The following is a 17,500-nucleotide window of genomic DNA, read 5'->3' as shown; positions in this document are numbered from 1 at the left end:
TAGTTAATAATAATGATAATGATAATACTAACAATATTAATAACAACAATAATAATGATAATAATGATAATGGTAATAATAATAATAGTGGTAATAATAATGATAATAATGGTAATAATAGTAATGGTGGTAATAATAATAACAGAAAAATAATCAAACTAATGACAACAGTGATTATACTAGTAAAAACTTTCACACTATCAATAATATCAGATGAATAGTCTGGGGATGTGTAATAGCCATAACAAGAAGGACACTACCACGCTGAACCAAGGTATTGACGTGTTCAATACTTCATAGACTTCATAGACACCCGTGCGGCCAGAGTCACGCAATATTCTTATATGTCTGGAAACCCATCCTTATACAGAGGAGTAATATCTTTTTTCTCCATCTTGCTGTTCTCCGGAACTATCTACTGTCCATTATCGACCCTAGGATTTCACTTCTTCCCTTCCCAGCAAGCCTGTGGTGGAGAAAAAGAATGCCACCACTGTGTTCCTATACGTGATGATAAAGATGACTAAACGAAACGGAGCGATGGTAGGCTACTGGGCATCCCTTTTTTTTTTTTTTTTTTTTTTTTTTGCAAAGGTTCCCCAGATTATAACAATAAAATTCTGTATTTTTCACAACATCACTACCTACGTCTTCAGTGTAGGTGCTCTCTCTCTTCTTCCAACACTTTTGACGTTCTTTCCGACATCTCAGAATTTGGTTAATGATTTTGGTTTTAATCTGCAGCCGCGAGGGGAAAGCTTCCATTGTGGCACCTCTCATGAGAACAATTGTGATGCTTCTGTCGCATTGAGAAGAGGAAATAAAGGGCAAAGCTTAATCCCTCACCCGCTGTGGCTCTATCAGCATTTCCTGGCTTTGCATCAACCTCGCCCCCTTACCACCGACCTCAACATAACATAACCTTTAACTACATCCCATTGATTTCTAGAAACTGCCGCTTGGCCTCCCTGTCTAAGTGCACGCACACGCTATAACACACGCACACACACGTATTGAGTGTGTGTGTGTATACGTGTGTTTATGTGTGTGTGTGTGTGTGTGTGTGTGTGTGTGTGTGTGTGTGTGTGTGTGTGTGTGTGTGTGTGTGTGTGTGTGTGTATTTACCTTACTGTATTTACCTAACTGTAGTATGCAGGAAAGAAGTAACACTCATTAGGTCCCGTCTTCTAATCTCTATTTTGTTCATACCTAGCTTCAAATTCATGTACAGTTCCAACTCAATCTATATCCTTGATTCCCAGGTATCATATTTAGATTTGAACGCAGATATTGTTTGAGCTTGGGTTATATCACTTCCTGAGCTTTTCCAAGTATTTGTGCATCTATATGGAAAACTATATTTCTCCACATCCTTTCCACATGTGATCTTTCTTAATTTGCTCCCTTGACCTCTTAAAGCCCTTCCATCTTTAATCAGGAGATTTCTTCTCTCAGTGCAATCTATCCACTTTAGTGACCTGAATACTGTAATCATATCACCTCTTTCTCTTCGATCTTTCAAAGTTGGCAGACACAGTGCTTTCAGTCTCTCCTCATATGGTTTATCTATCAGGCTGGGGACCAATTTGGTTGCTGTCCTTTGTATTCTCTCGATCTTGCATACATCCTTCATTCTGTGTTGGGACCTTAATACTGACGCATATGCCAGTCTTGGACGGATCTGGGTTTCGATGAATTTTTTCATCATCTCTTCATCCACATAGTGAAACGCCACTTTGATCTTCTGCAGTAGTCTGCGTGTGCGCGCGCGCGTGTTAGTTCAGAGTTTTTCCTCCGTTTATCGCTGATGGTATCCTCTACTATCCCCACGAATGTGCGGAGAGCAACGAAGAGCTCCTCGGGTGAAGAGGGAGCCCGGAACTATTTTCTTGGGCGCATAGGTAGTTACTGGCTCAAAACGCAACGGAATTGTGACTTCAGGGCAGCTACGAATCTCGATCTACCCATTACCGCTAGTCCTTTTTTTTTTTTTTTTTACTAAATAATCTTCTTACCTGAGAGTATCAAGCTCCTATTCAGCCCTAATGTGATTATATATACTTTGTGTGTGTGTATAATACATACATATATATATATGTATATATATATGTTATATATATGTTATATATATATATATATATATATATATATATATATATATATATGTATGTAATGTATGTATCACAGAGAACCCACAGTCGAAGTGAAAGAAAAACTTGGGAGAACGTTAACTTCTATATTTCGGCTGCTAACTCCAGCCCTCTTCAGGAAAGCACAAGGGGTTGCAGTTAGCAGCCGAAACATAGAAGTTAACGTTCTCCCAATTTTTCATTCACTCCAACTATGGGTTCTCTGTACTACTACATTTCTCTCTAGTGAATATATATATATATATATATATATATATACATATGTGTGTATATATACATATATATATATATATATATATTTATATAATGAGTCTTAAGACACGTGCACTCTTCAGTCGTGATGGAAATAAAATATATATATATTTTTTTCTTTTCCTTTTTTTCTGATTTCATTCCCCTTATATTATCATCATTGTAAGCTCGGTGGCAGGATTGTGCTAGAGGGGTTACCAAAGAGGGCTGTTCTGATGGGGTTAAGATTCAGCACGTGATTCGTTCGAGAAAATGCTTCCCACTTCTCGACGATCCCTCATCCCACCCCAAACCCTCATCCGCACTACAGCACCCCATCGCATTAACTTGCCCTCTTGACTTTCCAGATGGGAGGAGGCGGAGGTGGAGGCGGTCTAGGGGGAGGAGGAGGAGGAGGAGGAGGTCGAGGCGAGGGCGGCCGCCTGAAGGGGCGCAACCCGCTCAACTTCCTCGACCTCAAGATCCGCGTCTCGAGGCGCCACAAGAGCACCGAGAACTTGAGTCGCTCCACAGACCAGCTCTTCCGCACCAGGTGGGCAAGCAGTCCTAAGATGGATGCAATTTTCTTTTTCTTCTTTTTTTCTGTTACTGTTATCAGTTTATCATATATTTCTAATCACTGCAATTGTCATCATTATTATGATCACTGTTGGTAATATTGCTGCTGTTGATATCGTTATATTAGAATTATCACCCTTAAATAATCCTTCTTTATGATTTATTTTTAAGTATATTATATTAGCAATTCTCTTTTTTACTGAAATACACTTAATGTCGACCAATCATATCAAGTGGATAAAGAAGTTCTACAAGATCGGCCGTCTGTCACTGATTTATCTATCCACTATCTTTATTCATCTGACTGTGTCTATTTTCATACAGTCTTGTTCTGCTTTATGAAACCTCCCACGGGGACCAATTTCGATTAACCCTTTGAGCTCACGTTTTTACATATCTAACATTATTTTTCATCGGAATCCATTCTTCAGACGAAAAACTAAGTACTATTGACATAAATATTGTTATTCCGGATTTTGGTGACATTGATCTCAGGATCTTTCCCAGGTATGAAAAAAAAATGGGACGCCTGATGACGTCATGTCGCAATGATCGTGCCAATGATAATGACGTACGATAACACACAGTCCGCGACTGAGACTTATGACACACATGTCTTTTTTGACCACACAGTTGACAAATACCATCAGCTACGACATGATTAGTAAAAACGTTTATAGCATATAGAAAATAATAAAATTAATGCGTGCACAGCAGGTAGCTTCGGAATGCGCTTTTGATTATCGTGCATCACCAGCAGAGTATCCCGTCTTGGCGCGACGTTATTGCATTTCTATGCCTTCCTTGAGCATGGGCTTTGAAGGGATCAGCCTAAGAAATACGTATGAAGTTTTTTTTTTCTCGACAAAGAAGAGAGGGTAGAGAAAGATCCTCCTCGTTCTCCTGATCCCCTTCCTCCTAGTCTAAGCATAACACCATAAAAGAAATCTCATGTAAGGTTTGAAGAATATGCATATTTTATCTAACTTTGAATAGATGATTCTTGGAACATCTAGGCTAATCTTTTCAGGGATAAGAATGACACTCCAACAGAAACCAAATTCTTCTGAAGATTTGCGTCCTGATTTACCACGAAACTCGCGAGGATTAAAGAACGATGCATAATAGAAATGTTAATAAAACTTCAACAAAAGGAAGTACACCGTTGGCAACCGAAAAAAACAGGAATATACTACACAGAAGACAAAGAAATTTTGCTTTATAGTGGAAAAGATTAAAATCAACTTCGCTAAGCGGCATAAAGAACACACACGCACGCACGCACACAAACACATGTGTACATAAAAGAGGGAAACTTGCTTCTGGTTTCTTGCTTATGGTGGTCCTGCAAAATGGATGAAAAAAAGAACTGTCCATTTTCAAAACCCGTCAATCCTCACACCACCGTCAAGAGTGATGTGATGTAACACAGCGATGAAATTTTGTGAGTTTATTCCCTTACGTTTCAGACCGAAGCCTTTCTTCAGAGAGATTACATAAGGAATAAGTTACGGAATTGTCTATACACAGCTTGGAGTTTTCTGCCCCTGTCCTTGCTGCATTCCTCGGGTTGTCTTCAGGTCTGTTATTGGCTACGGTTAACCTCACGTCTGCCTAGTGTAGGCCTTATAGTCTCTTGCAGTCTCCTTCATTCTTATGTTCTTATGTCAAGCAGCCGCGGAGAGGTCTTGGGCTCCAAAGCCACGACCCCACGAAATAAATATTCCTAAATCGCCGGGTAGTGTTATTGAATTTAGTCCCAGCGGAACAAGCCAATTTAGCGACTGGTTTTTAGTTTTTGGTAGCAATAGCTCTCTTTTATACACAAGTATCTTTTCATTTTCATACAGACATCTCTTCCCCTCCTACAACTACCGATCCCGCGCGAGCGGATGGTCAGTTCTAGGTAGCGTATTCCATTACTGCTGCTGTGTCAGCCCAGTAGACACATTCCTCTCTGCCGTTGGTGACTTTATTAACACGTACATGTGCTGCCTCTCGGACCTTCCTTATATTTTTCTTCGTGACTTTCTTTATTGATCATGCATGCGTTATTCTGGGCTTTCTTCTAGAGTTGCTTGTTCTGTAGTGTCTTATTTCGGCTTTATGTTCTCGAACGCTTTTATCTAGACCGCGGCCTGTTTCTCTTATGTAAATTTTGTCGCATCTGTTGCAAGGTATACCATATATGACACTATCTTTTCCCCACTTCCTGTAGGTATTTGTCTTGTGCTGGAAATGATTCAGGAACAGCTAGGTACTTTTTATTACTATTTTTTCCTTCACACTCATTATCTGGATGGTCTTCTTAAGTTTTACCAGCACGCCTTAAAAAAAAAAAAATCCTGAATGTTATAACAATAGAGGTGAATTCTTCTACGAATTATTGTTTCATCAAGCTCTTATAAAAGAATCTTATCATCTCTGAATTTGTTCTTTCACTGGGTTTTTGTTACTGGGTTTCTGTACACGGAAACCTTGACCTGCTTGTCCGACCCCCCATATCAATGTGTCCAAAAAGTTAATTTGCTATCCTGTACCTCCTCCATTATGAATTGTATGTCAGGGCACACATTTTATATATATATATATATATATATATATATATATATATATATATATATATATATATATATATATTATACAAACATAAATGAAAATCAGGAGGCATGTGACAGCGACTACAACTGGAATCCCTAATAAGAAATAGTGGCCAAGATCACAGGTTTTGAGAAACTGGGGACCATAGCAGTGACTGATGTATTTGTATGTATAAAGGGTGTGGTGTGTGGTGTGTGCGTGTGTGCGTGTGTGTGTGTGTGTGTGTGTGTGTGTGTGTGTGTGTGTGTGTGTGTGTGTGTGTGTGTGTGTGTGTGTGTTGGTGAGCGATGAGGGAGATGTCAATACCCTTGAGGGGATGCATCTGTCATGGCAGTCATTATCATTTTGCCATTAAGGATTTCCTCTCACAGTGCGCACCCCTCTCCCTCTCCTGTGGTGAACCATCTTCGCCCCAAGGTCACGTGGGAGAGAGATTCTGCAGATGATGGGAAGGTGAAACAAGTTCACGGGGTCAAAATCATCCCGATTTTTTTGTTTTTCGTTTTTATTGCCCATTTTTAACCGGCAATCTCCATGAGGTTTGTCCTGTTTGATAACCCCAGCACCATTTCAACGATGGAGTGATTGCGAGAGAGGGAGAGAGGGAGGGAGGGAGAAAGAGAGGGTGGGTGGGAGGGAGGGAGGGTGATAGGAAAGGAGAAAGAGTGGGTGGGTGGTGGGTGGGAGGGAAGGAGGGAGGGAGGTTGGGAGAAAGGAAAGGGTGTGGAAGATTGGGTGATTATAGATTATTAAGTGCGTAATTGAAGGAGGAATGGAAAAAAGAAGAGTAAGAGGAGATGGAAGGAGGGAAGGATAAAGTTGAGGAAAGGAGAATTGAGAGAGCGGGGGGATATGGGGTGAAGGAAGAAAAATGGACACCGATCACCAGCGCTTCTTTCCTGGGGAACAATGTCGAGACAAATTGATGGAGTTATAGAAGTGGGTACAGAAGAAATTTAAGACACCAGAACGGAGGAATGGCAGAATATAAAAAATTATCAGCATTCTTCTTTAAAAATCCATTAATTTCCACCCACGAAAGAATGCTACGTGACTCTGGGCCGTTGAGGTCTCACTGAAGTCCCAAGGCAAGTAGAAGAAGTCACCGGAATAAGTGATGTTGGGACTCGAACTCGGCTCGAGAGGACGAAGTTTTCGATCTCGGAGACAAAGACGAATTGTTCCTTCACGAAAAGGGTTTTCGGGTAATCGGGTTTGCGAACCAATTACCTTTAGGATGCCAGCAGAGATTCTGATCGACCGGGGGCCGGGGGGGGGGGGGCGGGAAGACCTCCACAGAGGATCAAAGGAGAAACTCCAGCACCCCTCCCCCCCTCACTCTTCTCCCCCACCTGCTGGGGGGGGGGGGTTGGTCTAGTTCCTCCTGTCATCACCACTAGCGACGCATCACCGTCACCACCTTTGCCAGTACATATTGCGCCATCATCACCAATCTAACACCATCATACCACAATGATCACCACTACAACTCCAGGTACTACTGATATCATATCATCACACTTATTACCACCACCATAATCATCATCACCATCATCATCATCATCATCACCATCACTAATACCACTGCAACCTCTATCATCATCATCATCATCATCACCATCACTAATACCACTGCAACCTCTATCATCATCATCATCATCATCACCATCACTAATACCACTGCAACCTCTATCATCATCATCATCATCATCACCATCACTAATACCACTGCAACCTCTATCATCATCATCATCACCATCACTAATACCACTGCAACCTCTATCATCACCATCATCACCACCACTGCCACCACAACGATTCACAATCACCAATCACCATTCTTTCAGGAACGCCTCTGGTCCGGGGCTTCGTCTTGTATCGACTTTTTCTTCTTTGACAACACGGGAGTTGCACGCTCATGCACGAACGCGTGCGTGCGTGCGTGCCTGCGCGAGTCTCCCTCCGACGTGCATGTATGCACATATATACGAACAGGTACACTCACACGCGTGTACACACACACACACACACACACACACACATATACACACACATATACATACACACACATGCATGCAAAAACGTAATTGCGCGCATCTACACACAAACACGCACATACACACGTACACACACACACACGCACACACACACACACACACACACACACACACGTGCACACACGCACGCACATGCACACACACACACATACACACACAAACACACGTGCACACACGCACGCACGCGCGCGCGCGCACGCACACACACATGCACATATAACGTAATTGCGGGCACCCACCCACTGGCGCGCGCGCACGCACACACACACACACACACACACACACACACACACACACACACACACACACACACACACGAGAGAGAAATAATTGTAACACAGAAAGAAATAAGGGACCAAATAATGAACATTGATGTCAGAAAATTACACGACCAGGACGGAATTGCAAACTGGATACTAAACGAATGTATAAATGAACTAACAGACAAATATATAAGATAATAGATTGCTCACTCAAAGATGGAAAGGTACCGCAGGACTGGAAAAATGCCAATATCGTGCCAATACATAAAGGGGGAAAGAAGGAAGACCCAACAAACTATAGACCGGTCTCCCTTACAAGAACAATAGCTAAAATTTGTGAGAAAGTCATCAAAAGTAGATGGACTAAACATCTGGAAGAGAACAATATACTAAATCCGAGACAATTCTGTTTTAGACGGGGAAGATCATATGCCACAAATTTGATCTTTCTATTCAAGGTTAACAGATATAATGCAAGAAAGGGACGAATGGGCAGACTGTGCTTTCCTGGACTTACAAAAGGTGTTTGATAAAATACCACAAAAAAAAAAAACTATCAAGAAAACTCGAAACAACAGGAAACACGGAAAACTATTGAAATGGATAGAAGATTTCTTGCATGGGAGAAAAATGAAAGTGGTGCTCAGAGATTAAAAAAAAAATCTACTTAGGAAGAAATGATAAGTGGAGTCCCACAGGGTTCAGTACTTGCTCCGATAATGTTTGCAATATATGTAAATGACATGGATGAAGGTGTAGAATGTTATATGAACTTCTTTGCAGACGACGCAAAACTACTAAAGGGAGTACGGAAAAACATTGGGAATCGCTACAGAGAGAAATGAAATCAGAAATGTAGTGTAATGGAATTTGGAAAAAGTAAAAAAAAATATATATATATCAGGACAATATAAAATCGGTGCAAAGGAAGTAAAGAAGAATTTGGTTCCGAAAAGGACCTAGGAGTAATCATAACTAAAGACATGTCCCCAAACAAATAGATAAACAAAATAGCCGAAGAAACCTACAATATCTTAAGATCAATAAAGGTGGCTTTTAATTACTTGGATGAAGTAATGGTAAAGAAAATACTTGTCACACTGATAAGACCAAGACTGAGTACGCAGTGACACTATGGACACCCAGTATAGAAAAAGAATATATGGAAATAGAAAGAATCTAAAGAGCAGCGACAAAGATGACACCAACACTTTCAAAATTTACATACGAGCAAAGACTGTCTAAACTGGAATTACCAACCCTGGAACAAAGAAGAGAAAGAGGCGATCTATTGGCCATTTACAGAATCATGAAAGGCATGGAAGTCCTTGACAGAGAAGACTTTTTAAAGTGGGATAGAAGAAAAACAAAGGAACATGAAAAAAAAGGACAGTTATAGAAGAGATCTAAAAAAAATAAGTTTTCTACACAGAGTGGTGGATGTCTGGAACAAATTGGACAAAACGATGGTATGTGCAAACACCATACAAGAATTTAAGAACAAACTAGATGTGAGATGCAAAGACAGGTCACCACGGGCATAGCTCCCCCTCCCGTATAATACAACTAGCTAAATACATACACAGGAACGCACGTGCATACCCACTCGCGAAGCCAATAATATTTGTATTAGTTTACGCTTTTATGACATAATCTATGGATTATCGATATCCTTCCTTTCATCCATTCATCAGTGAATACGAAACTCAATTCGCATTACGGTAGACACACAAAGTTCCCCGGCTGAGTGAAATCGTCTGGGGGCAGGTAGAAGAAATGTACAACTCGTGAACAGCAGAGAAAGAGTTAAACACTGTAAAGCCTTTTATTCAAAATATTTCCGAGCTCAACACAGAGACGGGGAAAGAGTTAACTCGGCTTAACTGGAAGAAAGCTGCCGCACGTGGACCCATCACGCAATCAAGGGGGCCGGGGGTGGGGGTGGGGGTGGGGGTGGGGGGCATCGGTCACGCCGCTTGGGCTTGGAGTGGGCGCACGCGAAGACTCCATCATACACACTTGGTTCGAGATCAATCCACACGCAGACATGGGTACTCATGCACACACGCAAATGTTTATGTCCGTGTCGAGACATTCTGACAGGTTGACGAGGGCAGGAAGATAGCTTGAGACGAGTTTATTCCTGACTAGTTCAGCAGAAAGCTTATTGCGAAACAAATCAGAAATGAGGTCGGATTAAAATTCCCTCATAAGGATATAAGTATACAAATATATATATATATATATATATATATATATATATATATATATATATATATATATATATATATATATATATATATATGTATATTATATACATAAACATATATATATATATATATATATATATATATGTGTGTGTGTGTGTGTATGTATATTATATACATAAACATATATAATATATATATATATATATAAACATATATATATATATATATATATATATATATATATATATATAAAATATAAAAGTGTGTGTGTGTGTGTGTGTGTGTGTGTGTGTGTGTGTGTGTGTGTGTGTGTGTGTGTGTGTGTGTGTGTGTGTGTGTGTGTGTGTGTGTGTGTGTTGAGACATTCTGAGGGGTTGACGTAAGTAGGAATAGTAAACAGTCTTAGTCTGAGTTTATTCTCGACTAATTTCACAGATGTGCTTTTCCGAAGGAAAAAAACACATTTTCAAAACTTGTCAGGAATAAACTCAGACTAAGACTCCTGTGTTCACTACTACCACTTACGTTATATATATATATATATATATATATATATATATATATATATATATATATATATATATATATATATATATATATCACCACTGAAGGCAAACACGTATGAATTATCCTTGGCGAGCTTCCAGGTGGACTTTCTAGGGTGATGTTACATATATGACACAATCATACCTCATGTGGGTAGCCCTTCTCACAGGTCACCCTGAGAGTAGGGTCATCATTCAGATGGAGTCACGTGACCATGGAGCCTTAATTTGAACTCTGAAACGAAACTGATCACTTTCCTCGTGTCGGTATCATCGAGAAATCTCTCGAGCGATCAAGTTGTTCCTATATCCTTCGTAGATTCCTTTTAGCAAAGAACCTCAAGCGATTCCAATTCCTTTGTGAGAAACATATTGTTACATAGAACAAGACAGGAATGATGGAAGGCCTCTGCAGCGCCAGATACCTAAGTCGAGACTGTAATTCCATAGGCCATTCCCAGTCGTCTAGTGAATTCTAATTCGAGACTTCTGACTGTTTTAGTCTTATTACAAAACCAGGTGATTTTGTCTACGATCTCAACATTCCCCCCCAGACAGTGACATTCGGTCTCAAAGAAAACTGAAAGGCCTGGGTTTTGGTTTTAATCAAAGAGATCTTCTTATGTCTTCGCCTCCTCATCCAGCGACTCGAGAGCGAGTATAAGTACGCCCTTGAGGTCTTCAAGTCTAAGTCAGGGAGTCCAGACAGTAGCGGTATACGCTCGACATCGACCAGCAGCCAAAGCGACCTCCATCCTTGCTGTGAAAGCAGTCAGGATCTGTCTTCCACAGACACTGAAGAAGAGTGTAGCAAGCGTCTATTCTTGCCTCTCCCCGAAGTGTATCAGGTTGAAAAGGCTGGATACACGACCTCTCCCCCCAACCCTAATTCACTGCGCTTTTAGTGTTTGAACACGGACGGAAATGAAATAGATTACATATCCCATTCCTCGCAGCTTTAGAATCAATCAGAATATCTCTCTGCCAGCTGAATCAAACGCCCTTTTAAAGCCCATGTATACCACGTAATCGCAACAGGAACACGTGAGCGAAGACCTTGCCAGGAATGCTTAGCAGGGGACCTGTTTTGTAGTTACTGCAGTCTTGTCCACTGCCCCTTCCCTTCAAGACTTGGGTGAGGAGATAACACATTTACATTTTTCCATTTACGGCGGGCCTTTCCTTGTAGAAGGTCGTCAACCCGGCCACTTCGGCGCCGGTCAATTTATTCTGCCCCCGATAGCCAAATGACAACAGAGTATGTGATTAGTTTTCTCGTCCACACTTACAAGGGATAAACAAAACCAGTATGTTAGAACCTTCCTCGCATTCCTCTCTTTACACACACACACACAATCACACAGAACTCGTGGTGCAGTTGGTAGAGTTCCCGACTGCCACTACGGCATTCCGGGTTCGAATCCCGCCCAGTGCTGAAATACTCTTAGTATCGCTGCGCTGCAGGCTGTTACTCCAACTCTCGTGGGCGGGGAGTTAGGGGTGCGTGTAAGGTCACTTTTACTTTATACAGCATAGATCGGTCATATATGAGCTCTTGAGTTCTCTTCCGGGAAGGAAATAGCTGTCGATCACGAGTCCAACACGTGACCCAAGACTATGGTGAATCACACACACACTTTTCCATGTTCTTTACTCCCCTCGTGACCTTTGTTCCATCAGCAAATAAGAATAGCTGGTCGAATTATACATCAAAACATTAATATATACCATGAACATTACCAGTGCTAACACTGATCCTTGAGGAACTCCACTAGTAAGTTCCCTTTATCCACGCATTTTAACCTTCATTACTGTCCTCATTAATCTGTTCTCCAGAAAATCTCTCATCCATTCCAACAAATTTCCTTTGAGACCTATGTTCCAGCTTCCATTATATTCTTTCAAAATACCTTATCAAATACTTTCTCTAGATACAAGTACAATCTAAAGATTCCTTCCTTGAAGAATATCGATTAACCTTGAATGAAAACTGGGCAGATCAGAAACTTTGGTATTTGTCTCCTGAAGACAAGTTGGCATTACACCAAGATTTTTCTTCTAAATACTTTGACGTCTTTTTTTAATATATTTCACATATCATAGCTACCACTCTTGTTAAAGACTTTGTCACCAACTTTACAAGTTGGCACAATACTAGCCAGCTTCCAGTCATTTAGCACTTTCCCTTCTCTTGATGAACAAGCAAAAATTTGTGTACTTTGTCCACCTGTTGTTGCCAATATTCTTTGTGTCCAAATTGAGATCACGACAAGCCATGTGAGTTTCTTCATATCCAGTGCCTCCAGTAGTTGTACTTTGTGCAACTCCACTTTTACTTCATACAACAACCCCCAACTTCTAGAAACTCCTTAATTTCATTCAAAATATTTCTCTTTGGTAAAGAAGGGCTGGAAGTTACTGTTCTATATTTCTGCTTGTGCTGTGGCATCTTCATGCAACGTTTCACCCATTTTCAACTAAGTGATTCCTTCCCAGAGCTCCAATTTACAATTAACAAATCGGTCACACAGTTCTGGCGGAAACGTGTGCGTGTGTGTGTGTATGTGTGTGTGTGTATGTGTGTGTGTGTGTGTGTGTGTGTGTGTGTGTGTGTGTGTGTGTGTGTGTTTGTGTTTGTGTCTGTGTGTGTGTGTGTGTGTGTGTGTGTGTGTGTGTGTGTGTGTGTGTGTGTTTACCTAATTGTAATACACAAGAAAGGAACTACCCTTCGTAGTGTTCCTTCAGCCAGAGGGCCACGCCGCAGCTGCATGAAATCGAGTGACATTGGACGAAAGAGAACCTTTAATCGCGTCGTCTGGCTGACGGGGTTAAGGAGAGTCAACACACTCGAGGACGAGTCCCGTGGGTCGAGGACGGGCTGACGAGGGACAGAAACGCCATATGTCGGAAGCTCAACGGTGCGCGCGCGTGTGTGTGTGTGTGCGTGTGACACGAAGCCAAAGAATGTGTTAACCTCTCCAAAACTATTGACGAAAACACATGTACACCGGAATTAAAATTCTTCGTAGATCAATTATACAGCATAGATTTTGCCCAACACCGGGCGATTTTAGTCAGCTTGAGGAAATTAAACTTCACTGGAACGAAGGATTTGATACCACCTCGATTAGCCCCCTTGCTACGATGAAGTTCCCCAGAGGGAGAACCTCAGGAACAGAGATGGACATTTTAGTCCACGAACAAGAGGAAAACCCGAGGCAGCTCGGGGAAGCAAGAGGGAAGAGAGGGGCTGAAAGGGGAGGGTGTCTCCATTCCTCCGATGTGAAGGAGGAGGAGGAGGAGGAGGAGGAGGAGGAGGACGAGGAAGAGGAGGAAGTGAAAGCGGCGATAGAACTTAATTAAGAGGAAAGCGGGCTGGCACGTTGCAGGAAGATGAATGGAGGTGGCTTAAAAAAACGGAATAAGAAAAATTCAACATTTTATTATCATTGTCATTATTTTTGTTGTTATCATTACAACCATACAAATGTCACTGTAATCGCTAATTTATTAGCTCTGGGTCTTTTTTTCTTCTATGAGGAGAGTAGTTTCTATTATTTCTACGATTGGGAAGACAGTAGTCGATAGTTCTTCAGGTGATGGAAGGCCATTTTGTAGGTCAGATCTGAACCACCAGGGCCCCAGCTATCGAAATGAACATCTGAAGGTGAGGACTGAGCCTTTCTTAGTACGACGTTTCGGTTGTTGTTACATTTTTTTCAAATGCGATTTTGCGATTTGCGATTTGCGATTTGCGATTTGCGATTTGCGATTTGCGATTTGCGATTTGCGATTTGCTAGGTAAGACCACCCGCTTGCGCGGGATCGGTTTTTGTGGGAGGGGAAGAAGGTCTGTAAGAAAATGGAGATAGTAGTGTTTAAAAGAGGGCTTTTGCCACTGGGCGAATAGGGATATTTATTTCGCGGCGTCGTGGCTTTGGAGGTATGGGCAGGAGACTTGGGGTTGGAGACTCCGATTGATGTCGGTTACACGGAATATCTATTCCTCTTATTCAAATGCATAGTCGTAATACACATGACTGAGGTTAAATAAGAGGGAGGGGGGGACGGGGAGAGGGAGGGAGGGAGGAGGGTGGGAGGGAGTGAGGAAAGGAGGTAGGGAGGGGGAAGGGAGAACGGAGGGAGGGAGTGAGGGGGTGGGAGGGAGGAAGGAAGGGAGGTAGGGAGGGGGGAAGGGGGAACGGGGGGAGGGAGTGAGGGGGTGGGAGGGAGTGAGGAAGGGAGGGGGAAGAAGGGAACGGGGAGAGGAAGTGAGGAGGTGGGAGTGAGGAAGGGAGGTAGGGAGGGGGAAGGGGAAACGGGGGGAGGGAGGGAGGGAGGAGGTGGGAGGGAGTGAGGAAGGGAGGTAGGGAGGGGGGAAGGGGAAGCGGGGGAGGGAGTGAGGGGGTGGGAGGGAGGGAGGAAGTTAGGTTGGGAGGGGGGGAAGGGGGTCACTGAATACTAGGATAGTTAATTGAAAAATTTGTAACAAGGGAAACGTCGTACTAATAAAGTCTCTGACCTCACTTGCGGTGTTTATTTCGATGGACTTGTGGGCAACTGACACTTTCATACATCAGGGCCCCAAATCTCGCGAGGACAAGAACCATTCATCCATCTCACACCGGGTCATCAACTTGAAAGATTTTCGCGTCCGCTTAAACTCCAACTCAGAGCTACCTCCGTCCTTATTCTTAAACTTCACGAAAATATTTGGGTCGCTTTATAGCCTTGGTCGATCAGAAAAGGCTACCGAGCGTACAAAGTAAAGGTGACGGCTTCGGCCGTAGTTGATCGCTTCCTGGTTTGGGTTCATATTTCTTATAGTGTATAAGCACCATTGGCACAATTATGAACACGCTGTGCGTTTCGCGACTTGCTGTTTGTCACGTGATAACTAATAACTTTGGGACTTTTTGACACCCTTATGGACCAGAATCACGAAGGATTATTCTATTACTGGAAATTATGCTTCATCCAAAGAAGAATCCTCATCACTCCTTTCTGCTGCTCTCCTCAAATATCTCCTTTACAGTATCTTACGTGATAAAGAAAAGAAAAAAAAAAGTGTGGGAATTCTGTCAATGAATCTCCACGTTCACATCAGCGACTTTGAGTGCCGGTCCAGTTATATCCGGTCGTGGTGCTGGTGGACAGCCGCCCACCCCCCACCCCACCCCACCCACGCCTTCACGACACACTGGCTCACGTCAAGGCTTTCATTCGGGCTAACGACAGACAATTTCATTCTTTCAGGATTCAGGTCACCTTTAAAACGCTGACACCTTTGACATGTCGACTAATACCAAGCGACTTTATCCAACTGATATTTTACTATCATAACAAAAGAGAACAATACATTATGTCGCCATTGGTTGGATAGTTTAAATAATATGTTTTCCCACGTATACATACGCGAGTGCATATTCAAAACATGTTTTATTTTTCCGGCGGTGTTTGTACTTTGGCAAATGCGTTCTCATAACCCCACCGCAAGCAACAACATTTATGTTTTCCTGTTCTAACCCTGCAACAGAAAACACGACTTTTGTTATTTATATATATTTACATCAGGCAGCCTCCACCTAGAGTCAGTGACCCACCACTAATCGATCATGTTTTCCAAATGAGAACAATGCTGTAATACAACTTCTTTGTTATGAGGTACTGTGAACACATGGTACTCATTATGTCAATTATATTACACCCAACAAACACAAAAGTGTTAACCACTTTATATATGTGGGTGATTGATTGACTGGTTTGGTTTCACGCCGCAAACTCCCTCCTATCAGGAGGCTAGGGCGGTGACCCTTACAGAGGACTTTATAGCGTGAAATTCAGTGAACCAGCCCTTGGTTCAACCGCTATCCCTTCGACCTTCGCAGCAAGTAACGACGCCCTAACTCGCTCGGTCAACGAGCTTCCATATATATATATATATATATATATATATATATATACATATATATATGTATATATGTATATATACATATATATATATATACTATATATATTTATATATATACACCAAAGGCTTTTTTCCCCTTACACGGGGGTAGCCAAAAAGAAAAAGGCATAGAAACCACTCCCACCCATTCCATTTCCTATATATTCCACTCCCCTCCACCCTTCTCCCTCCCTCTTATCTTGGCACCTCCTGGATGACGGGTCATCCCTGCATCCTGTCCACTGCCCTGGGTCAGAAGCAGTGTCGCAAGACACAGCACATCCACAGCAAGGCCGCTTCATGAATTCGGCGACCCCCTCTCTCCGTCCCCTCATGCAGAAAAGGAGAAGACGGGGAGAAATCCCTTCGGGCTGCGTCAATTTTTTTCTCATACATACTTCCTCACCCCCCATCTCCCACCCACTCCCCCTCATGCATCACAGCATCATCCATACACAACCCTTCTCCATTCACCCCTATCTTCTGTCCTCTCCCGTCCTTCCTCCACAGACATTCCTCTCTTTTGTAATGCCCCTTTCAGCCCACCTACCCATCCCATCCCGGGACGGGATATATATATATATATATATATATATATTTATATATATATATATATATATATATATATATATATATGTATATATATATATATATATGTGTGTGTGTGTGTGTGTGTGTGTGTGTGTGTGTGTGTGTGTGTGTGTGTGTGTGTGTGTGTGTGTGTGTGTGTGTGTGTGTGTGTGTGTGAACCAAATCATGGCAAAACTATATTTTCTCTCCCAATGTCGAAATTCAGGAGTACACTCTATTCAGGTCCTCACCAGTTTAAAGGAAATTATGACACCAGATGCATTTCCACATCGAATACAAATCAGTCGAAAATATAGATATGGTATTAAGTTGTCAAGACGAGT

The 17,500-nt window shown here is 42.1% G+C and overlaps 1 protein-coding gene across 1 annotated transcript in view; it reads left to right on the top strand.

Annotated features, from left to right (window-relative positions):
* The window catches only part of LOC143032460 (uncharacterized), a 263,518-nt gene that overhangs the window by 239,655 nt on the left and 6,363 nt on the right, over positions 1 to 17,500 (top strand). The window contains exon 9 of the mRNA XM_076197279.1: positions 2,750 to 2,934. Coding sequence (XP_076053394.1) covers positions 2,750 to 2,934 — 185 coding nt within the window. The remainder of the gene's footprint in view (positions 1 to 2,749; positions 2,935 to 17,500) is intronic.

Source organism: Oratosquilla oratoria, chromosome 1, assembly GCF_046742065.1.
Source record: "Oratosquilla oratoria isolate Oo_2021 chromosome 1, ASM4674206v1, whole genome shotgun sequence".
NCBI classification, from domain to species: Eukaryota; Metazoa; Arthropoda; class Malacostraca; order Stomatopoda; family Squillidae; genus Oratosquilla; species Oratosquilla oratoria.
This window is presented reverse-complemented; position numbering and strand designations above follow the sequence as displayed.